Source organism: Agelaius tricolor, unplaced genomic scaffold, assembly GCF_023055355.1.
Source record: "Agelaius tricolor isolate 1412-34295 unplaced genomic scaffold, bAgeTri1.0.p SCAF_20, whole genome shotgun sequence".
Lineage (NCBI taxonomy): Eukaryota > Metazoa > Chordata > Aves > Passeriformes > Icteridae > Agelaius > Agelaius tricolor.
In genome coordinates, this window is record NW_027269280.1 from 6,839,495 (window position 1) to 6,864,341 (window position 24,847).

The following is a 24,847-nucleotide window of genomic DNA, read 5'->3' on the forward strand; positions in this document are numbered from 1 at the left end:
AAGATTGCTTACCCTCCGCTCTTACTTCTCCCTGGGTTTCTAGGCAGAGGGCTTTGAAGTGCTATCTTTCATCATGAACTGTACACATCCTCAAAGCTCTAAAGCTCACAGCCTGTGTCTTATCCCTCTGACAAGAGGGAGGCAAGCTTTCTCAGCATGCAGGTCATAATTGTCAGCCATGGGATGTGCCGCAGCCACCCGCCCCAGCGGGCTAATGCAGCTTATGCTTCTTTGAAGTTCCCTCCCTTTATTTTCTGTCCTCTTGACCACAAAACTGTGCCTTGGGCCAGCAAGAGAGATTTCTTGTTCAGAGACGACACTGAGCTCTGACAAGCACATCTGAACCAGAGAAGAACCCTTGTTCCTCTGAGATCACTGCTCCATAATGTTGTTGCCTTAAGGGGACTGTCTCTCCTTTTTCTCTCTGCTTCTTCTCTTCCTTTTTCTTATTCTTTTTTTTCTTTTTTTTCTTTAATTCAGCACTAAACTGTCACACTAAATCATTTTAAAAGCTGGAACTACAAAACCTCCAGTGTAGGACATGCTGTTAAAAACTGATGGTTATTACTGTGAGATGGGGTGAGAGGGGAAAGGAGGGGCAGGGGGGGCAGGGGCAGGATGGGAGAGCAGCGAGTCAGCTCTCCACGAGGAACCTGCGAGTGCCTGGTGAAGCAGAAAACAACCTGAATGCAGCTGAGCTCAGATTACCGTGCTTGGCACAGGTCTGCAGCAGCACAGCTCAGAGGATGCTCAGCCCTGACAGGGGAACCAGGAGCTCAGTGTCTCCCAGGCTTGCCTGCATGCTTGGTCCTGTCCCCCAGTGCTCTGTCTCCATTGTCAGGGTCAGAGCCTCCCTGTCTGGGCTGGGACAGCATCTCCTGTAATCAAGCCCACCTCTCCTTCAGGGCTTTACCTTACTGTGCCGGGAGAGAGGGCTTTCCATCACTGCAAGGTCTGCACAGACAGAGCAGACAAGTCTCACCGCACCTGGCCAGGCAGTCAGCTGTGTTTTACATGAATGGAGGTCAGGAGAGATGTCATAAATTTTCCCAGTTTTCTTGTGTGGGGTTCACCGTGGGATCTGAGCTGCATCCTGTCTCTTGATCTCAGTTTTATCCCCATGTTCTGCTTGGATTTTGATGAGGTCACCATCTTGTGCTTGATTACCTGTGCAGCCAGGGAGCTTGAGGGGGATGATAATTTACAGCTGAAGCTTTGGACAAGAGTCCACCATGATTACAGGCATGCAAAAATTTCCACAGCAGCATCTGTAATAATAAATAAAATAAGTAATGCATTTATTTAGATAGCAACCATATTGCTATGATTTATACAGTGCTCAGGATGCTCTGCAGCTGCTCTGCTCCCCATGCTGCATCTCTGGTGATTTTATCACAAGTTTACAAGTCTCTGTTTTTTTCATGAAACCCAGGCCCTCAGAGGATTGTACCAAAATCTAAGATTTAATTAGTTATTTAGGCAAGACTTCAGTCTTCCTGACTACAGAAAAGAGCCTAGAATTTTTGATTCTTCTCTGCTTCAGAGCCAGCAGGCAGTCATAAAGAAGCCCAAATACTTTGGTTTCAACCTTGTTCTAGAGATAGTTTGTGATCTGTAGATGCTTTCGGGAAGTTCCATCTAATTTTGCCAGCAGGATGAGCGAATTAGCTTTCTTGCATGTGTATGAACATAATTATACAGTGGTCTGAGAAGGATGACTTTGATTTTCAAAAAGCATGGGTAACCAAGACAATCACTCAAGTCACAGCAAGTTACACACATTTCAAATCAAAACTAAACACAGAAAATAGTGCAGTAAATGCAGTCTTTCAGTATTGTAGTTTTCCTGTTTTGCAGGCTAGGCTCTGGAAAGCTCAGCCTTCTCTTTGGGAATGGGAATGCACTCTGTGTCTCCCCTGTTAGCTATTTTGTGTATTTATTAGTCCAGGCTGTAGCCATCCCTATCTGCAGCAGCAGTCTGTGAAATGATGATGGACAAGCAAGAGACCACTCACCGTAACCACACTGTCCGGTTAGTTTGGTAAAACTCAGACTGCAAAAGTGGATAATTTATTAACTTTGACACAAACTGAGTGTTGTGTGCCTCCCAGAGTGAGAGCTGCCTCGTGCAGGCCAGCAGGGTCTGCTTGCACCCGTGGCCATATGGTTTGCACAGCCATCTCCAGGCCTCTCCCCTTGCATAGAGCTTTCTTTGTAGCTCCAGGCTGCAGCCAGGAGAGTTGAAAAGTTGAATTATAAACATTTCCAGGCCTTCTGGTTGGTATCTTGTGTTTTGTTTCCTTACTTTAAGGATGTGGTGGAGTATGTTGCTGCATTCCTGTCAGTGGGATTAGAATGAATAGAAGCAATACTGTAGGAGATAAAATGTGTTTAATTATTTATTTGAGAATTACAGACTGAAATTGCTTTTTGATTTAAAGCTTCCAAGTCATGGATATGTTTTTGGAGTAGAGAGAGACTCACAGAAACATATATATGCACAATTATCTAGGGTAATGTAAGAAGTCTCTTTGCTCAACTGCCCTTCCTCCACAGAATTTGTTAATTTCCTTAAAGATTTTAAATTTCAAATGCGGCTTTGTTAAGTATCACAGAAAGCTAACAGCATGCTGTGCCTTGCCCACCAAAATGTAAATAAAATAAATAGAGTCTTCGTTGTATAAATGTTATGAAGTGGGTGGTTTATTTTCTTTAATTATACTTTTTATTTAAAATAAACCATAAAAGCAAAATATTATATATCCTGAACAGGCCAGCACAAGCTCATATTGATTGAGTAGGCACATTCTAGCTTTTCTCAGTTCATGTAAAAGTAGATAAAAGGACCATCAAACTGTAAATCAGAAGAAAAAGATAGAAATTCCTTCCAAGTGCCTGTAGTAGTTTACATTGCCTAGGCTTTTAAAGGACATTTGAAAGATACCATCTTTTTACTCCTTGTTTGTAGTTTGTTTTTCTTTTTTTCTTGAGTAGCAAAAGCCAATGGGTAAAGTCCCAGTGCTGTCTCCAGCTGTGGTCCCTGGTTGCATTTCAGCACAGAAGGATGCTGTAGGGGGGTGATGTTAAGAGCAGCAGTTGCAACCCCCACAAAACCATTGGGTCTTCTCAATTCTGCTTTTAAAATACCTCAGAGACATGTTTTATTCATGGAAGATTTTGTAAAGCTTCAGTTTCTGAGAAAATTAAACGCTGGGTATAAACCTGATTCCCTCTTCCGCAGGGCGAGCAGTGCAGGGTGAGGGGAGGTGTCTGGTGTGGGTGTGAGCTGTGCCCAGCACATCCCAGGATTTAAACCAGCCCTGCTCCTTGCAGAGGAGAGTCCTTGCTCTCTCCAGCTGCCCAGCCTGAGGCTCTGCTCAGCCCAGGCTGGTTTTCCCAGCTCTGTGATGCCCCTTTGGAGCTGCTCTGTTCCTGTGTGAGTGGAGCAGTTTGTCAGGGTACCATGGGCAGCTGTGCTGGGCTCCGTGACAGAAATGCTGCAGACACAGCAGCCCCTCACCCTGCAGGTCACCAGCACAGAACAGGGCAGCCTGGCCATCCCCAGGGATTTGACAAGGCAGTGCTGGTGAGGGGGGAGCTGGCTCTGACCCCGGGTCAGCTGGTGTTTCCTTCTAGGCAATCAATGGGGGTGATCAATGAGACCAGGGCGTGCTGTTTAATTGCAAATGGATCTGGCTACTCTTTTGTGTGCAGTGCTGGCGGGGTCTGTAAGTCCCAGCAAGAGACCTGAGGAACAGAGGATGCTGTCAGCATGTCACTGCTTCTCCTGAGCATGTGCTCTTCTCACTGCCCCTCTGGAGGCTGAGTCCTTCCTTCCTTCCTCCCGGGGCAGGGCTGGGGCTGACGACAGGACCCTGCTGTCCTGATCAGCCTCTAGCAGTTCATGCTGTTTCTGCTTTGGGCTTGATTTTTCTGTATTAGCTTCATTTGAAATCAGTGCTGTGAGTGATGGAGCTCTCTGTTCCTGTCCTGTGGGAGGGGAGGAGGGAGGCCAGGTTGGGGGTTTGCTTTCAGCCATGGGGTTCCTGCCGTTTGCTTCCTTAATAACCGTGTGAGCCGTGCACGCATGTGCTCGCTGCTCCCCTCGCCTCCCTGCCTCTCTGGCCATCCTTCCTGCTAACAAGGGCTGAACACATTCCCCGTGGAGCCTGTTAATGTTGCTGCTGAGCTGCCTGGGGACTCACAGCATGAGGCTTTCCTTCCATCTCTGCTGCTCCGGGCACTCGGCCCTGGCTCGCGGCCTCGGCTCAGCCAGGTAAAGCCATACTGACTCCATTGACTTCCCTGTGTTTATTTGGGTTTACACCACTGTATAAGAGCAGGACTTGGCAGAGTGCTCGTGTTTGCGTGTCTGTGTTTCTGAAAAGGATACTTGTTCTAGTTTGTTGGGTTTTTTCCCCCAAACAGTAAATATTTTCTTGTAAATCGCTGGGAGAGAAAAGTGACTACAGTGCTTTTAGTTCATGTAGTTGCTTTAAATGGATGGCAAAGACTTGCAGGAGGTAATAGGAAATTAAAATCTTTTAACCATCCTGCAAAATTTATTGCAGAATTATATCCCCACTCTGGGATTCTGTCGGACAGTTCAAAAACCCTTTGGAAAGGTTCTTGTTCACCATTAAATTTTTAAAGTTATTGAAGTAATTTTATGGAACCCTATTAAGTTTCTGAAGAAACACACTGGTTTCATCACTAATAAATTCTTAAAGGCTTATCCATTAGGGAATAGTCAGAGTTCCAGATCTCTCTCCAATGAAGTGGACATTAACATTTTGCCCTGTTGGAGATATATTCTTAAAGAGTGTCAGCAAGGTGAGTGGCAAAGCTGGGAGAGCGTGATTGTACAAGTACATCATCAAGCACTGTGTTAGGTGCTTTGCCAGTCAACCCCACTGGAGTTAGGGTGGAGATTTTAGAAAGTGGAAGTTTGTTTGTATTAAAAGGTAACGAAGAAGATTGCAGATGCATCTATACAGATAAATCGTGGTGCGGTGTTAAACTTAGACCCTGGCATTTGTTTCTGAGCACCATCATGTTAAAAAGAGGTTGCAGCCTTCTCAGAAAGAGACACAGTGAAGCCTGGAAGTCGCTGTGTCTCAGGCACTCGTGGTGCTTTCAAAATAATGCAAAATAATGCGTTCTCTGTGCTTTCACACCACATCCAGAAAAGCATACAGAAACTTCCTCCCAGTGAAAGCAGAGCATCAAGCTGGCTTTGTGCTTCACTTAGTGCTCACAAGCCCCTTTGGTGTGTGAGTGCAGAGCCACCTGATGCACAGCAAACGGGCTAGCAGGGAAATAAAATTGTGTAATTGCCAGTTTCCTTCAATTCCGCTCCCGTTGTGCATAAAGGAGCCTATTTAAGTCTCAGCTGGAGTGAGCCTTGGTAATAAGCAGACATCTATGAACCTGCATCTGCTGCTGGTGTCTGCTAGGTTTGTTCTGCATTTCCATATTTATTGACGATCCAGTTTTGGGAGAGATCTGCCTGAATGCTCAGTGTCCCATACTGTGAAACCTGTGGAAGATGAGTTTGTCCCTTCAGTCCCATGAGTCCTCATCCTTGGGACATCTTGGGAAGTGCAGGACCAGGCAGCATCACCAAAGCTTACATCAGAGTGTGCAAACCCACCCCAAGCTGTGTTGGCTTGCAAAGCCAGAGCTTCTCTGTGCAAGGCAGAGTGGCAGAAAAGGGCCAGCCTTGTTGGATGAAGCAGCTAGCATTTTAATGTTTCTCAGCATTATGTGATTTGGCTTCCAAACAGCTGAGCTGTCCCCAGCCACTTGCTTTCCTACATGGCTGGCCTTCTCTGGGCACAGGAGAGGTGCTCACAGTGCAAGCTCTGCAGAGACAACCTGATTTATACAGGCTTAATGGCTGGAGGAAGAAATTTACAGGGTGAGCATTGAATGTTTGTACAATAATGAACGTGTTATTGTTTTTGTTATTGAGCCAGTCTTTGAAACTGAGCTAGAAATATGCAACCAACAACTAGAATATGTTCATTGCATTCTGTACTGATCAATTTAGTAACCAAAGTAGAGCAGATTATTTTATACCTTTCATTGTATCAACAAAAATGTTCTCTGAGCATAATGTACTTTTGGCCTGAAGTATTATTGTGTTACAGGCCAGTCTCTGGGCCCTTTATGTCATTCTAGCAGTATGTGCTGTAAAGCTGCCTTCAGCAGACATCTGGGGACTCCCCACTGGCTGGCAGCACACTCAGCCAAGCTTAGTCCTGAGGCCAGGGCACAAAGGGCCTGACTCAGTGGTTGTGAGCAGCAGAGCACCCTTTTGCCAGCCACGCAGGTGGGAGTAATTCAGAGGCCTCTGAAGGCTCTGCAGGTGGCTCTGTGAGCTGTACCAGGAGTTCAGATGCCCCCAGAGTCCGCGTCAGTCATCCCAAGGCTGGTCCAGTGAGAGATGCTGCCCAGGCTACACTGCTTGCAGTCTCTCACAGTAATGCCACTGCTTCCCACTGACGGGCCAGCATGGCTACATGAACAGCCAGAGCTGGAAAACCCTGCCAGAGAAGCTCTCTCCTTTTCTCTCATCAATTCTCTCCTCCCAAAGATTGAAGAGGACTGGGTCTAGGTTTTTGGCTCAGACCCCTGCCTGCTGCATACATTTCCTCCACCAAATGGACACAACTATAAACCTCTTTCTGCATCATTTCCTGCAGGCCTGTACTAAACATGCCACCCAGGTGTCCCCGTGTAAAGCCACTTCTTGCTGTGTCTGCTTCTGTTGCTGCTGGCAGACTTGCCTTTGCGTGCTCACGGCAGGGCTCCCATCACAGCGTGTTAATTTTAAACAAACAAAGGCTGCATTTTGATTTGGAAGGGACTTTCCCATCAGTTTGTGTCAGAGTTTTCTTTTAAAAGGAGAGGCTGGATTTTGTTTTGTTTTATTTTCTGTTTTCTTCTCTTTTAATATGATCCCTGCAATTTTGTTTTCACTGAAATATTGACTGGCAGCATTGCAAATTGCCTGCATGCAGTCAGGAGCTTGCCAGCACTTTCTTACTCAGCTAGCCGTCAAGGTTGTGGATTCCACCACAATCAGTGCCAGGAAAGCTGTTGATCAAAAATATTCCTAACATCTGTGAGTCCTCTCCATCCAAATGAGATGTAGTTACATTCTCCTTTTCCCTACGCTCCTTCCAAAGTGTTGCTTCAGACACCTAGAAAGCCCTGGTTGCAAATCATAAACTGATCTCTGTTTGATTTGCAGCTCCATTTCCAACTCTGTCGAAATCCAATATAAACTTCGAAGTGCCCTTCCCCCAAACATAATAAGTGAAAAATATCTGCCTCCAAAGGGAGAGCAGATGGGTTTTCTTTGCCCTGAGCATCATTTGATCCAGATGCTGTCCCATGCTGTCTATGACCAGTGTGGTCACAGGCCAACAAGGAGGGTCTTGTGTGGGTGGGGAGAGAGGACAGGGTGCTGAGGAGCTGCTAGGCGTGCCCAAAGCCTCTCACACACACACACGTACGTGTGTGTGTGTGTGTGTGTGTGTGTGTGTGTGTGTGTGCACAACTCTGCCAGCACAAGGAGGGGACTGGGGGCGGGAGAGGGAAAAGCCTGATTTCCCTTCCCCCCTGTTCCTACCACCACCACCAATTCACAAGCCAACTATTAAATAATTAACGTACCCAGTGGGGCAGGAGGAATCAAAAGCTGTTGTGTTCCCGAGTTTTCTCTGGCTCTGGGAGGCACGTCTCGCTGTGTATTCTGGCACCTCGGAGCGCCTTTTCCTCCCTCCTTCACCTCCCCCTTATTATCCCGTATGTGTGCTGGAGAGGGAAGTGGTGTTCCCAGCCCAGCGGGGGATGCCTGTTATTTCAGACTAGCAACAGGGGAAAAGGAACAGCCTGTTGCCTGATTGATGTTTGTTTTTTGTGGACAGACACCAAAGGTTCATTAGAGACGGAAGGTTTGGGAGGAGGGGGGCGGCAGCGGGGGAGACGCTCGCTCTTAAGGAACTATTGTACCCCTGTGCACTAACCTGGGCCTGCACTTTCTTTGACTCCTGTGAATGTCTCAGCTGTACCATTTTGGCCCTGGCAACTTTAGGAAAATATACACGCCACAGAGGTTCCAGTGAAAGCTCTGCGAGGAGGGGGGGTCAGGGGAAAAGGAAGGGGAGGAGAGAACAATGCAGTAGGTTTTGCTGTAATTAATTACAAATGTGCTGCTCATCTCTTCTCCTCGGGTTTCAAAGGGAACAAGGGGTACTTGCAGGGCTTTTCCTACCACAGCTTCATCTTTCCAGAGGTGGGCTTGGAAAGGCATCTTTCCTTCCATCTGTGGGTTTGACCAGTCTGGCAATGTGGAGCGCTGAGGGCAGCACAAACCAGCACTGAAAATGATGTGCTCTCCAGAGGTGGAGGAGAGGGAGGGGAAGGAAGGGTGTGGAGGAGCTTCTCTTCTTACCACACTGGGTAGATGAAGCTGGAGAGACTGAGGAGGAGGTTGGTACTGGGTAAAGCAGATTTCTCTGCAAAGAGTTAGGAGAGCACGTTTGCTTGAATAACAAATGTTGCTGTATGCTACTGTTGGTCCTGAAATGCTGCCAGGTCTTGGTGCAGGTGAACTGCTGCGAAGCTTTTAAAGTTTTGGTCAAACTCTCAATCTCTCAATGACTTCATGCCATTGAAAAATCTCACTTTCTAACTGGGTGGTAGCTAATAAGTTTAGTGTTAAGCCTTTGGTATTATGGCATCTTGAGTAGAAATAGTTTCTTCTGATTGCTGTGTCTGAAATCTCATCTGTTGGACTGTGCTGTATCACACACAAAATAGGAGCTTGGCATCTGCCATAGGACACTGTCCTTGTCCTTTGCATTCCGGTCTTAGTATCAATGAAGTCACACAATTGCAGCAGTAAAGAGAAGCAAAATGGGCCTGTTAGACTATTGACTTCACTCCCCTCAACAAGATAACCAGATGCTAATTTGATAGCACTATGAATCTTAGCCAGAAAAATCAGTAAAACAGAAACTTAAATTACACTAAATTACTGTTACTGCTTTAACAGCTCTATTTTCAAATTGCTTCTTGCTTAGAAGCTTGCACTGAACCCTGGTGCTGGTGGATAATGACCTCTTGTTTAAACACGTGGCTACTTTACGACCCTTAGCTCTTAGAAAAACCAACCTCAGTATCGGGCGGTGGATATTTCTGAAGTTTGCCCATAAGGAAAACATTTCTGCAGGGTGATTGAAGAAAGTGTTCTCTTTTCTGGTCAGAAACCAATTCAGTGCAGCCACAACATGCTGAATACCCCAAAGGTCCTTGAGGTGGGCGCTTGTTTGTAGTACAGTCCTCTCCAGGATGCCAGTGCTGGTGTGTGACAAGTAGAGCGTGACCATACAGTGATAAATGTTTCTGTGGTTCTTTGGGAGGGATGTAAATACTGCAGGGCTGCTCCAGGCTGTGTAAATGGAGTGTGTTGGGTTTTGTAGTCTTGAAAACTAAATGGACTTTCTGGCACTGGTGTGGGGCTGGTCAGTGGTGGAGTTTCACCAAATGTATGTGTAGTGCATGGGGTGGGGTGGGCATAACTTCAGGCTGTGAACAGGCAAAATTGGTATGGAGAACCAAAGATATGGGGAGAAGTCCAGAGCTTCTAAATGTGGCATATCTGTAGAAGACTGCAAGGACTTCAGACCTTTTTCTCTATACATTTCTTGTGGAGGAAAGGGAAATCACATTTGGAGAACATTCAAACCCACTGCCACCCCCTTTTTGAGGAGAGAAACCCATATGAGAAAGGAGGAAGAGCTAACTCCAGGTTTAATTTCCTGATCTTCCTCCATAGGAAGAAATATCCCTTCCTTTTAACTCTTGAACAAACAACTGCATTGGCCACATCCATAGTGAAGTATCTCTTAGATCACATCCAGATAAACCTGGATTCCAGCATTTGCCCTGGTCATGGATGTTTTTGCACCTTGTGCTTGCCAGCAAATACAGGAAAGAAGCAATACCCGAGGTCTCTGCAGAAAACACATCTATTCTCTGCCTCCTTTGCTTGTAGCTGGATTGGAGACCACATCCTGATTCCCTGCACACAGGGAGCAGCCATAACAGCACTTTGGAGCCCAGCAGGGGTGCTTTGAATGCTCGCTCTGAGTCTTGGCCATGCCTTTCCAGCTTGTCGCCTCTCCCTGCATCAGTTTTGACAGTAAGGGAAGGAGAAAAGTGGATGGGCAGGGCTGGAGAGGGGAGCTGGGCAGCGAGCTGCTGTCCTGGTGCAGTTCTTTCCAGGAGGGCTGCTGTCTCCAAGTGCCACACAGCAAGCCCAGCCTTTGCCAGCCATGTCCTGGGGGTCCTTTCCAAGCCAGACTTCTGTACCTCTCAGGTATAAGGCAAGAGATTAAGGTATATTGTTCACCTCAGTGGATTGTGATGTTTCTCTCCAAGGCTGAAGATCAGAAAGTTACTGTAGAGGGGTTTTGCTAAAGAATAAAAGCAAAGCCCCAAGGAGGGTTTTGCAGGTCTGGCTTTTTGATCTAGCACAAAACTTTGTTCAAACATCGGATGGTTTCTGTATGTTTGAAAAGGATAGAAGCTTTTGCTGGTTTTGTAAAGCTAGATCTCAAATCCAGGGCAGAAGACAGGCTCAGCCCTTAGCCTGTCCCATCAGGCTCTGGAGCTGGTGCAGTGGTCCTGAAATGCCGCACAGAGCAGGCAGAGCCACCCTGCTCCCTGGCACCCATGGGTGTCCGTCCTGCCTGTCCTGCAGCTGCAGGGCTGCGTGCCAGGGGGGCACAGGGCAGCAGGGTGTGCCTGCCATCCAAGCAGCTCCCAGGGCTGCTCAGTAAAACCACAGCAATCAGACTTTTCCTCTCCTTTTATTGGTTACAAATGGTTTTTCTCTCCTTTTGAAGGATTCCTACCACCTGTTCCTGTCAGCCAGCAAGATTTGCTTTAGAAGCTCATCTTAAAAAAGGAGAAGGGAGGGATGGGGTATGTAGGGAGCCTTGAACCACTGAGAGTTTGCCTTTGGAGATTTACAGGGGAAGAGCAGGAATAGGGAATGCTGTAGGGAGGTATTAAATGAGGCCCTTTTGTTTCACTCCTTGTAGAGCATGAAAATGCCCAAGGCATGAATACTCTGTTAAGATTATTCTTGAACATTTAAATGTCTGTTCTGGTAATTTATAAAATGAAGGGGAGGGAAATGCCTTACACAAGGAAGAAAAGGGAGACCTTTACTGGCATCCAGCACTGGTAACTGGGGAGTTGTTCTCTGCTGCTGTGGGAACAGAGGGAGAAGGTGGATTTATCTTGTGGATGCAGAAAAGCTTTAGTCCCCAGAGATGTGGTGTGGCATTGGAGAGGCTGACTGCTCCCTCGGTATCTTTTTCCTCCTTCCATAATGGGGAAAATCTTTGCTTCTTTTCTGCCACTCGTGGCTGTGTTCAGCTTTAAAAGAGGACAGGATTTTTCAGAAACATGCAGCACCCAGCAGAAGGGGAATCTGGCTTTGGTTTTAACAAATTCATGGAAAGAAACATATTCATTCAGAGCAGGTTCTCTGAGCCTCTAGCAGGCTGAGAGCTTGTTGGGAGCAACCCAGCTCAGAGCCAGCCTGCCTGCAAAACAAAGGGCTGAGGAGAGCCCTCTTAAAAACACAGGAGTACTTGCTGTCTGTGAGAGATTGTTCCATAATTTCCCCTGCTTGCCACCTCTGTATATAAAATAATGGGTGCTCTGTCCCTCCTGGCCTCATTCCTGTTTGTGGAGTGACCATCAGGTAGAATGTGATAGCTCAGTTATTGCCATTAGCCATGAGCATAACCTGTAACAAAAGCCCTGTTGTTTGTGTTTTTCTTGTGACAATTACCCCACTCTGAGGTCCACAACCCCAGCATGGACCAGTGCTACTATTTTCTGTCTCCTGGGAGCACTGACAGTGCAAAGCAAATATAGGTCACTTCTCTGTTAGGGTGAGGAATCAGGAGGATGGTGTGGATTTTATTACTTTCAGATATTTGGGCTAGAGGCTCTCATGCTGTCAGAGCTGAATCAACTCTCAGCCAGTTTGCACGCAACATATGTGATAGATTTTGCAAATGAATATGTTAATGTGGGAGGAGGTGGTTTTCCCTGAAACCAACTGCTGGCACTTTGGAGTGTTGTCCTCAAAAACAAAACCATATTGTGTCCTCAAAAACAAAACCAGTGGCACCAGCCCTTGGATTCTGCCCCTTGAGAGATAAGGCATTTCATTTGTAATCGTTGAATTGATTAACCATTTTGAGGTCCATTAGGAGAAATGCATTTCCCCTCCCTGCAAGGATCTGTGATGTCATCTCCAGTTAGTTTAATATGAGCTAAAATACCTCAAACCATTGCTGCAGGGCTGAGATGGGGAACTGCATCACTGCACTTCCCTGTGAGCCTCTTTAGTACAGAAGCCATGAATTGCTTCTTACTGGGCTAAGATTTCCTATCAGTTGCAGATGCTTCTGTTTCTGAGCCCTGCCTGGTTCAGGGGGCAGCACTCCTCCAGCCTGTGGGATCTGGAGTTGATGGGGAGCCAGGTGGCTCTGGGTAGAGATGCAACTCTCCATTCTGACTTCACAGAGAACTGCTTGAAAGAAAATACAAATACAATGAGTGAATGATGCTGTCTGCTGTGCTAATGGGGAGTGGAAACTCTCAAGAATTAGCTTAGACCCCACTTTCTTCTCCTAATGTGCAAGAATCTGGGAATAAAGGAATTTGCCAAACCCAAGTAACTGCTAGTGCTGGCCTCTAGGCATGTTTGTGTGTGTGCAGTTTGGAAAAAACTGTGACATGGAAAGGACTTGAAGGAAAAATTTAGAGTGATTTCAGTGGAATTGTTGGTACACATGGCAAACATGTAAAAACAAGATTATGAATTATGCAGCAATTACTGTCTCGGAAAAGTATCTGCAGGCTAAGCCCACATACTTACTTGTCTCTTCTTTCACCCAATATTGAAATGAAAATGTGCAGCAGTTTCAGAGCAGGCTATTCCTGTGATTATCTTTGCAGAAGTCTGAGCCTGTACCTGTTTGTTGCCCAGCACAGAGGTTGGATGTGGCAGTGCCTGCCCAGTTCCAGCTCAGAGGGTGACGTGGGGATTGTGAGAGTTGTGGTTCTGCCTGGGCAGTGGGAGAGCTCAGGGCTCTTGGGGCTCTTGCAGACCCCAGGCACCAAGAAAGCCAGTAGGGCAGTGAATACTGTCCTGAAGGAATTCCCTCACTACAGTGAGTAGTCTCATGCATGGCAGGATCACAAGGGTGTTCCATGGCCTTGACAACCTGCAGCAGATTCCATCCAGCAGCCCTGTGGAAATTGTTGTGCTTGATGATCTTTGCAGGGCCACTGCAGTGGATGGAAAGGGACCCCAAGGAGTCAGTGGGAAGAGGAGTGTGGAGCACACATTTGGCTTTTCAAGTGCTGAGTGACTGTTCCAGGCCTTTTGCACATCCAGGCTGGCATTGCAGCAATCCATGCTGCCTTGCACCCTCCAGCCTCATAAGACTTCTTTCCACAGCCATAAAGCCTCACACAAGAGGAGATTCAAGAGTACCTTTTCATTAATAGGGTGTGATTCCATTGCAGTGCACAGCACAGTGTTCCTCTGTTAGGTCTCACTAGATGCCAGCTCATACATTATCCTCCAGCATATCCAGCACTAAAATATTTCCAGAATTTCTACTGCCCATTGAAGAATTCACACTTCATCAAAGGAGAAAGCTGGAAGGAGCTTTGCAGCTGCACTTCACATACTGAGATCATGCTGAAGGAGTTTGCCTTCTGCAGTACAGTGAAGTGTTCTTTTCTTTCCCTTATTGCATACCAAACCACTCTTTCCTCTTTAGAAGGAAAAACCAATCATCCCTCACATTTTCCTTCTTGAGCATTCTGCAAAGCCATCCCTCACATGCTGTTGTGTTCTCTCAAGTGTGGTTCCTGTTGAACCAGGTGGGACAGAAAAGATTTTTCAGAGGATGCAACACCTTCCAATGTGAGGAGTGGAAACACGATCACAAAAAAATCAAGGATTGAGAACTGAAGTGAGGGAAAGCTCCTCTGTTCTAGAACTTTTGTTATCAGTAGTTAATAACTGTGATTCATGTGCAACACAGTCCAGTTTTCTTGATAGTGGGCATGTTTAAAAGTAGAGTGAACTTTTTCAATCTTAAAAAGCAAAAGGCCATCTGTGACTTCCTGTTGCTGTTTACAAACATTTTTGCCTATGCTGTCAGTAGCTGTATTTATTCATTGCTCACTCTGTGAATTAAAATGTTGAGGCAGCTCCTGACATGCTTCTTCCAGCATATCCTTTTGGAGTGAATTTTTGGTTGCCATAGGGACCAAATCCAAAGGGCGCACACCATTCAAATAAATGTTCCCTGATTAACAACTTGCAGCTCGTCCCTTAAATATTTTAATTATCCATGATGCAACTGGAAACGTTGTTGGATGTATTTAGTCTGTTAGGTTCAATATCTCAGTTTTTTCGTAAGATGCCATTCCAGCAGGTCAGTAGCTGGATTTTCACCAGGCAAAGAGAATTGCTTTTAGACCTGCAGGAAAATTCTTCCAGTTTCTCTTCATCTTGACCCTACATTCTCAACCAAGTTAATGGAAAGAGGTGCTGCTCCACAGCTGCTGTTAGAATGAGGCAATCGGGGTACAGCTGAACATGTTGGTTTAGGGTGGCAATGTGCTTCTGCTGCATCCATGGGAGGGATTTAGTAGCAGCATGGGTTCAGAATCCATGGAGGGATTCTGCCTGAAAGGGGCCTCTGTGCCTCGGAATGAAGAGGGAGGGCAGTGGGAGAGTGCAGGGTATGGGGAGCTGCTGGTTGGAAAGCTGTGACCCCTCTTGACAAGCTCTCGACCTCAAGTGTTGTTTTCACAAATAATGAGCATATTAGCACTAATGTGACAGCAGCTACTGAGCTGTGAGGGCTGGACATAACAAACAAACAAGATGAGATTTTTCTAATTTGTGCATGGTCGGTCTCTCCTCTCGGTTCCTGCTTAGCAGAGACTCTGTCACCAAAAGTAGTACATTTTCTGTCACCTTGCAGCACAACTTTGCATTCTCACAGCTCCAGCCATAACATCAGCTATGGACCTCGCTCAGGTCTCTCTCACTGGGACTGTTTCTAAACAGATCTGTTTGCTGCCCTTTAGGGAGGAAGAAAACTGGTTTTTGGGCTCTTTCTGGCTCTGCTGCAGTGGGGAGTAGATAATTTCCCTGCCTTCCTTTGGTAAAAGCTGCCTGGTGGTGGGCAGCCATGGTGAGACCCCAGCAGTAACACTGCCCCTCTGCCTGCTGCTTTTTTTGTGGTGCCTGATCTGGTGCATTTTTCCATGCCAGCAGCACGGGGGGGAAGCAGGGAGGCAGGGGCTGAAGGGTAAGCTATGAACTCATCTTGATTAGCTCTGTGGTGTGGGTCCATCACCACTTAATTGGCTGCCAATAGCTCCCCTAATGAAGGATGATGGATTGGGCTCCAGGGCTGTGGGAAGGGGCCAGCCTGTCAGAAGATGCTCAGGGAAACATATCTCACCTGGAAAGGACAGAGAGCCAAGAGCTTGAGCACGGACAGTTCTTCCCTTGCATCAGGACAGGCATCAGTTGTCTTCCAAGGCAGAGATGGGGATTTCTGTGACCCTGCATATGCTTGGCTGGTTAGGACAATCATCTGTTCCCAGCAGAGATGATCTGGTTTTTCAGAATGTTCTTTCTTGCCTTTTTCTGGTTTTGGTTAGCAAGTGTGCTTTCTCAGCCAGACGTTGACTTAACTTCTCCAGGCTGGAAGATCCGAAAGGTCACTGACGCTCCTCCGGAACAGTCTCACTCTCTGATTTTACTTTAAATCATTCTTTGGGAGCTTGGAGCTCTCTGATGTCATTTAAAAAAAAGAATCAAAACCTTCATAAGACTGTGCAGATGAAACAAAATTGTTGTCTTAGCCCACACAGGGTATTATGCAGCCTGGCAGATCCCTTCCTTGTAGCAATAAGAAAAGGATTTGGCATTTAACCTCTTGAAATTAAACCAGAGTGTGAACTTCAATAGTTCAATCTTATCAGGGCTTTGCTAGAATAACAAATTGTGAAAAAATGTAATCATGTCTCCAATGTGACCTTGGCAGATCTGCCTCTGTGATGTGAGAGATTAGGTAACTCTAAGCAGATGTCTGTTTATTTTGAAAATAATAGTTATAAAATCTTTCTTTTCCCAGTTTGTTTGCACTGCCTGTGAAGGATATGACAGAGAGAATTGTGGTCTGCATGGAGCTCTGTGTTACAAGCTGCTCTATTATGCTGAGCAGTAATTGCTCTTGGAGGTTTGAGTTATTGATCTATTGGTGGGGGTTCAATTTCAGTGTAAAGACCTGTGTTCATGATTTAATTGGAGTGATTAATAACTCACTCGCAGGCTAGATGGGAATCGATAGGGATTTCAAACAGCAAAAGTAGTACATTTTCTCTGGTAATGTAGTAGTTGATGGTTTATTATTTGCCCTTGTTTGCCTAATTAAAATCAAAAGATTCCTTGGTTTATAACAGTTCTGTCAAAAAGCTTACAGCTGGAGCTGAGGATGTGTGCTTGCTTGCCTTCATATTGGGGGAGTGTCTTTCTAAATAACTTATTTGCCTTGTTGCTTGTCTGTCCATCAGATTAGGTGTACAAGAGGCCATCACACATTAAAAACAGAACAAGACAAACACACCTTTAGTATACAACTACAGGAAGCTTTAACAATGTTTTCTGGCCAGGGAAGTAGAGTGGCTCCTACGTCACTGGTTTGTAGGCATTCAGCATCTGCTTAGGAGCATTGCTGAAGAGATTTAACCCATTTGATCCAGCATTATAGCCCTGGATTAAAAAGCCTGTATGAAACTTTCAATCTCATTACAACGCCAGCATCCACAGTAGGTGATTTAGCTGCAAATCCAGTTCCAGCTTTGCATTGAGATATTGCCAGAAGCAGCATTGCTAGGAAAATGCAGTGTGACTTACTTTGGGGGGATTTGAATGGTGATCCTTCTTCTTTATGCTGTGGCCCCAATCCTTGTGTTTGGCACCCATTTTCATTCAGCTCCTGCAGCTTTGGTGTGTCATCATGCATGCTTACAGCTAACATGCCTCGATAGAGCATGGAAAGCTCCCAAATCTCTAGGAATAAAACATCCCATTAAAGAACCATAGAGCAGCGAATAGGCATCAAGTCCATAGATCTTATTGCTGCTGCTCCTCAGTTTCTGTAGGAGGGGGTGAAAGCTTTCTGTGCTTCAAGCTTTCTCAACAAAGGCTCTTATCTACAGAGCTGGCTGAGGAGAACATGCACTGTAGTGTGTTTAAATTTTCTTTTTGATTTGTAGAGTCCAGTAAGCTTTCTGGTGGACAGCAGATTCCTATGTTCTGATTAATTCTAGTGATGGCAGACCTTTTCTTATTAACACTCACAAACATCTTGGTATATATGTGAGCCACAGACTGAAAACACTGATCTGGATGGAAGTGTTTTAATTTTAAACAGGTATTTCTTTAAGGAATCTTTTCTACCGGTTCTGGAAGAATCAAAGTAAATGTAAATTTGCCATGCTTGAGGTTTTGGTTGGGGGAGAAATTTTAATTATACTGAGAGTGGGGGGTTGCAAAGCCCTTGAGGTGGTCAGGGTACCCTGAAGCCCTTGGGTTGCATCAGCATTTCCAGGGTGGTGGTGACCCAAAGCTGGCTCTGGGGAGTGCCCACTGGATGTGTCCCTGTGGATGCAGGAGAGAGGATCTCCATGCCTAGATGTGCCCCTAACATGGAAATCATGGAGCACGACAGCCCTTCGTTCTTGGGAGTTTCTGGCTCTGATAAAAATGAGAGCTGCTTTCCGTGTCGTGACATTATGAGAATGACTCGAAGATATTTCACTTTTTAAACTTGGGCGCTTCGGGAGGGAGGGAGGGGGAAGATACCCTTGGAAGTTAATTCTGAGGACCAAGCTGACAGCTTTTTGCCACTGTTGCTTTCTTCTAGGTTGAAAAGCTGAAGGCTTGTTACAGCCCCGGCATACAGCAATCTAGCAGGTTAAATGACTTGGGCAACACAGTTTATTAAAACTGGCAAGTGCTCGCTCCAGTTCTCTTCCTGATAGTCAGGGCTGCCTGGGAGAGTAATTGATAGTGGCAGCTGTTGGGAGGGTGTTTCAGATTGCAGCGGGAGATGTGCCTTGACAGACAGCTCTGTACAAATGAACTGAGTGATGGGGGACGAGCCCAGGCCGGCTGGGAAGAGCTCCCCACTTGGTCTTGGGAATGCTGTGGGAGCCACACTGGGAACAAAGGCCAGCTCTTCAAGACACGGGTTCAGAGCCGGGCACAAGGGCTTGTGCTCACACTCTGTTTGCTTTTCTCTGTGAGAAAACACTGTAATTTTTTGTGGAAAATCCACCAGAAGCCCATGGTGTTCAGAGGAGCCCATGGCGCAGGAGAACATTGTTTTGACACAGCCTAGTGTGTAGTACTGCTGTTGTGATGGAAACTTGGCCTTTGCTTCTCAGTAATGTTAAAAATCATCGTGTTGCACACCATGGACCCTTCCAGACAGTAGTTTTATGTGCGAGTCCCATGTCTTTATGTCTTATCTTGAGCTGATTAGCATTAAAATAGGTGGAGGAACTCTGTGCTCCCTTTGTTGGGGAGCTTCTGTGCTATAGTTGTGCTTGCCTTACCTTTGCAAACAGCCTAATTGCTTAAAGTCTTAAGTAGTGCTACTCTCCTAAAATGCAATGAAAAAGCCATTTATATAAAAGCAAAAGCCATCTAGGGATAAAGAATTAGCACTTAAATATTGATTTTCACTTGTAAGCACTCTACCAGCATCAGTGTTATCGTTGTCAAAGCAAAATGCTTTATTCTCTCTTCTGCTTCTTATATGTTCCATATCCACAATACATTATGCAGCAGCCTAAAAGTTCAATTTGAAATAATTATTAAAAAAAAAGGCAAAAACTGTTTACTGACGTTTATTTAGTTATTTCTTTGTTTTGACCTCCTGCTGGAAAGTCATGCTCTTCTTTACTCTTTCCCCTTGCTGATATTTCAAAACTCTTCTCTGGGACTCATCAACTCGCTCTGAAATTCTCAGCTCCTTGCCATGTGTAATTCCTGTGGTGCTGCTTTTCTAGCGTTTCTTGCTGGAATATGGAGCAGGGTTCACCAGAGCCAGTCTGGCCTGTGTCTGTTTGCAAGGATATGAACAGGGCGGATAGATGGGCTACAGATGGTGGTTGTTGTGTTTCTTGGGAAATTGCCATTGGTAAAGATGTCATTGATGGATGTAGGAGAGGAATTTCTTTCTCACATCACCCCATCACCCTTGCCGTTTGAATGCAACAAGGGAGGCTGCAGAGGGAGGCTGCAGAAAGACGTCTGAATGACTCCACTTTTCTTTTTTTCAAGAGACAAAGGAAAGGCGTGCAAGCAAGATTAGATTATTTCCAATCACATTGTACGTGTGTTGACAGTCCCCTTTCAGCAGCAACCAGCAGCTTGCAAAGAGCAAGAGGCAGGGCTGGAACTGCTGTTGCCCTAAGTACTGTTTGTATAACACAGTAACTGCTTATTGGAGTTCTCAAAGCAGCCTTTACATGTTTAATCCCTTGCACTTGAGCTACTCTTAATCAGCTTGAAAGCAAATTCCTGTAACAGAAAGGTTTAATTTGTGTCTGGGACTTTCTGTATTGTGCCCAGGCTGCAATGCCGTGTAGTTACACACTGGCAGGCATGTCACCCTCTGCAGCCTTGGGGATGGGCAGTGCATGGTTATTGCAGCCTCAGATCCAGAATTCAGGGAACTTTCAGATGGGGTCTTGGCTGGTGCTACCTCAGCTTTGGGTAACTCCTCCTGAAGCACACTTATTACAGTAATTTAAGCTGTTGGTGAGTTTGGGGTTTCCCTTAAACTTCACCTCTGGCTTCTGCAGATTTACACAGCAGGAGCTGAAGCTCTCAGTGCTTTTAAAAATTGTGAAGTTTTCTTCTTTACCGGTTGAAGTTGGAATTGGATGTAGCCCAAGACATAGGGAGGTTAACCTTTCGCAACACTCCAAATGAACAAATCAGTCAATCAGGGAGGCAAGAATTACTAATCCCAGGTTGTTGGGGTTTTTTTCTCGTTAGAGCAGTTTCAGCCTTTGCTTCCCTGTCTCTCACACTCAGTCATCATTCATCCCTGTGAGATCAAGACATGTTTCACTGTCCGTTCATTTAAGAAAACCTCTCAATGGAAGAAGTCCAAGGTGTTTGGTTAGAAAATAAACAAAAGTTGGCATTCTCAAAAGGGGTAGTGCTGTGCACGGTGGAGAGTGGCAGATGTGATCCAGCCTTCCCATAGCATGGCTGGAACATGAATCATTACAAATGTCAGATTTCCTGTGAAGGGACAAGCTGAACTGACATGCGTTCAGGTTTAATTAAGGTTGAATTATTGGAGCTGACTGTCAAGTCTTAGGCAAATTGGCTCAGCCTGTTATCATTAAGCATGAAAATTACTCTAGGACTTGGTAAAAATAAACACATTTTTGCCTCTAGAACATTGTGGTGTGGTCGGGTGGGTCTGTGTTTTTGTTGGGGCACTTGTGCTCAGCTCCCTGGGTCCATCTGCTCAGGAGGGCTGGATTAGCAGCCCAAGAACAGAAATTTCTGAAAGGATCTCAATGCAACCTGATCCAGTTTGCACAAAAGGGAGTATTTGGTTGTTTTCCTTGGGATATTTCCATATGTGAGCAGCAGCCAGCCTGGTCAGAGCTTGGGCATGCAGGAGTGTAGTTCTCTTAGGGGGGATATTCAAGTATCCTGCAGAGAAACTACAAAGTTCAAGATCCTGATCAGAATGGGCAACATCCCTCATTAAAATCATTAAGATTAACTTTCTGAGGGACTTCAGGAAAGATAGCTCAGAGACTTCCATGTGTGCATTGCAGTCATCAGGAGGAAAAATGACAAAGTCACCAAACACCAAGATTCTCCCCTTCCAGTGTTTGGCTGAGGAGGCTTGGGGACTGCTGTCTCAGAAGTTTTTCCCCTCTTGCCCTTGAATTCACATCACATCTTTCCCTTCTCAGTGCTTCTCCTTTTTGCAACATGGCTGCAAAAGGAGAGAAGATACTCCTACTCATGCCTGTAGCTTTTCTGGTGAGAGGGAAATTGGCATGTGGATATTTTCATTGCTGTCAAGAATGAAATGCAAAAACATTGTGGTACTGCATCCTGAGAGATGGAAGTTGGCAGCAGGAATTGTCGTGTACCCCTGGTGGTGCTAACTACCACGACCAGGCTTGGCTGGTCAATTCAGTCAGCAAGGGAGACTGAGCTTTTGCTTTGAGAAAATTGCAAATGAGAACTAATGCTGAAACCACAGGGAATCAATAGTTGCACATAAAACTGGTCAAACAGCTGCTTTTAATGTGGGACTTTATTGATTTGTTTTGGATCTAATTGACTTTTTACTCAACTAACTTTGGTGGTGCCAGTGTGTTTTGAATATACACCATTAGTCTACACTGCCTATAATTACACAATATGAAGTTTAACTCTGTAGGAGGAGGCCTGTTGGATGCAAAGAGCTAATGGGCTCTGAGGAAACCTATGCTCAGGAATGAAACCCAATTGCTTTTAATGGTTAGCTCCTGAAAAATAGTGGAATCTACAGCTGTGAACACACTTGCTCCAAAATGCAGTGTGGGGAGCCCTGGCTTGACTAGGCAATGACAATTTTTCAACTGTTAGCACTAAAAACTGAAGAAAATTTACAAACATATTATAAAAAATAATGATGTGCAAAAGCATTGAGAATTTTACTTCAAAAATAAATTCTGAATAGCATTGGAACCAAGTCTAGCTATGGCACACAACCAGGTTACCTGTGATGCATGAATTCATATTTGGTAAAGAAATTCACTGAAATGAGAGGCTTGTATTTATTGTAGAGATTAATTTAGGATCTCCAGACATTGTGTCAAACCTGTAAAGATATATAAGGTGCTGGAAAGTACAGTGTTGATAGTATTTGCTGCCAGCCAAAACACTGGTGTTTGGAAAGGCTTCTGTTCCTGTTACTTGTGGGTTTGAGGCCCCAAGACCTCAAGACATTTTCAGCTGATAAATATAGTTCATATGTTTCCATTCGTCCTCTTCTTGCATTCTGAATTTATACAAACACAGTGATGAGCTGAGTGACTGATGGCTGGGGGAAATGGTGCAGTGGTGAGAGTGCAGGCAGAGCCAGAAGCAGTGTGGGAAGCTGCCTTTTATCTCAGGGGAGGAGATGCCATCACCACGTGGGCACTGTGGGCACAGAACATGAGCTGGTGTGCTGCAGGCTCTGATTCAGCGCTGTCCTCCTCCCACCTGATGCCACCAAGGTGGCACCACCCAGGCTCTGGAAGTGGCACTGGGGGCTCTGTCCTCACAGGGGCTGGTTCACAAACGCTGGTCAGAGCTGCTGCATGGCCAGAATTAGCTCGTGGGGTGTGCTGTGTGTGATTTCCACACCCTCCCACATCAGGAACCGCCGCGGTCCTTTGATGAGACGGGAGGATTTCAAAGGTGGAATTTGTTTGTGAGGGTGGTGGGAGCATGTTAATGAGTGTAGGTAGCATCTCCTGCGTGTCTGCAAGGCAGTGAAATGCCAGCAGCCCCCAGCACGTTTTGGTGGGTAACAAAAGTGTCTCCTGAAAGTCAGAGGTGCTTTGTGTGCACAGTGGGATGTGTGTGAAACACACCAACAACCTCATAGCCTATGAAGAGCTTTTCTTGTAATTGTGGGTATGTGTGCACTTAAGGACACACAGATGAGGGTGAAAAGGGAGCTACAGTGGGAGTTGAATTGCTTTCATGTTGGTCTTTTCAGTTGTCTTCAACCTTTTGGATACTGCTTGATCTGAAATATCTCTTCTTTCCTCCCTTTTTCTTTTGCAGCCTTTTAACTCTTTGGGATGCTCTGTTTAGCTTAATTATGAAAAATAGGAGGATTTGGCACCACAGAAGGAGTAATTCCATATGGAATTCTCTCTGTAGGTGCATTTTGCAAGGTTGCAGCATTCCTGATAGTTTCAGCATGCTAAGAATACAGATGTTTGCATTGTTTAGGGTGAGCAGAACTACATTTGGGTGCCCACTGAACTTCTGTCTGGATTTTTCCAGCATTCTGTGCTTTGTACTTCCACACAAGTGTGTGGCCAGGGGACAGCAGCATCACAGCTTCTCTGCAGAGCTGTCCCGTCCTTGGCTACAGAGATCCCAGGTAGTCTCCATCCTAGAAGACAGGTAGGGTTATCATTAAGGATTGATGCTTGGGTCCTGGTGCATTGGAGCTGGTGTTGAGCCTAAATCCAATGTGGGTTACCTTGAAAGGGCATTGAGAAAATGAAACGTCTTAATGATGAGGCCTGTGTCGCATGAACATGAAACTTACATTGAGCAGGAAATAACTGCAGCAGTAACTTGAGACATGCTCACACTCCTATTGTACATAACCTCGGGCCCCTGAAGAAGTCACAAAGCTGTGTGTTCTCTGTAGCATGCGTTCATTTAATGACAGCTAAGTCTCTTGCACACATGCTGGAAGTACTGTGGACTGGCCAGTCAAGGACAGCGGAAGGACAGACTCAAACACACATCCATCTTGCAGCAGCAGCGCTCCCACGGCGCTCCCACCAGCTGAAACATGACTTGTTTTTCTCCCAGGCACATGTTCTACCAAGCACAGAAAGAAACACAAACCTTTCAGCACGCGCTTTGTTCTTTTTCTCGTTGCTCCACAAGGTCCCACCTTGAATGACAAGCCAGAAGCGAAAGCAGCCAATGTCCCAAAGGTGTCTGGGCTAGAGCGGAGCCGGGAGCTGAGCACCGACGTGCCCTTCGCCCTGCCCATCCCCAGCCCCCAGCCCGTCGCTGCCGTCGTCACCTCGACTTCCTCAGCGCCCACGTCAAGTGCCAGAGCGAGCCCCCTGCTGAAGAAGGAGCCAGTGATTTCAGCACCAGCACCACCCCGGCTCACGCCGCAGCCGCAGCCCCGGCCGCAGTCCCAGCCGCAGCCCCGGCCGCAGTCGCAGCCCCAGCTGATCCCCGAGCTGCGGAGCCAGCCCCCCAGCCACATCCCCCCGCCCCTCAACTACCAAGTGCATCACCAGGTGGCCCACAACGGACTCAACAACATCAGGTTGGTACGGGGACGGGGTGCTCACGTCGTCCTCAGGCTGCTGCAGGGCTAAAGCTTGTTTCCAGTGAGTGGGAATGGCTGGGAGGCAAGGTGGGCGCTCACCTGGGGTAAGATGGTCTGAGCTTTGGGTATTGGACTTCAAGGGCTGGCTTTTCCAGCTGTGGTGGATTAGTGCATTTGAATATCGCATTTGCAATTTGAATTTGAGGGGATAAATGCACACCTTCTGGAGAACGGCACATGCTCCTTTCACTCCAGTTTCAAGTAAAATTTTACATGGTCTTGTTTGAGCTAGTTCTTGACTTAGAAATTTAAGGTGGTTTGAGTTTGAGCAACACCTTTGTTCCATATTTAGAAATGCTTCCATTGACCATGGTTCTCAGGTTTTTTGGCTCACCAGCATCGAAAGAGGGATATCTGTCTTGGACTGTGATCCTTGTGGGTCCCTTCCAGCTCAGAATATCCTGTGATCTGTACTGGAAAATGCTGTGTCCCTGGAGCCCTCAGAATATCCTGTGATCTGTACTGGAAAATGCTGTGTCCCTGGAGACCTGGGCTCCCACGTGGGCTGAAAAATCTGCTTCAATCTGACA

The 24,847-nt window shown here is 46.1% G+C and overlaps 1 protein-coding gene across 17 annotated transcripts in view; it reads left to right on the forward strand.

Annotated features, from left to right (window-relative positions):
* Positions 1 to 24,847, forward strand: part of FBRSL1 (fibrosin like 1) — a 503,098-nt gene that overhangs the window by 451,693 nt on the left and 26,558 nt on the right. For all 17 annotated transcript variants that reach the window (XM_071445326.1, XM_071445335.1, XM_071445342.1 and 14 more), the window contains one exon: positions 23,858 to 24,254. In XM_071445326.1, the coding sequence (XP_071301427.1) occupies positions 23,858 to 24,254 (397 nt within the window). The remainder of the gene's footprint in view (positions 1 to 23,857; positions 24,255 to 24,847) is intronic.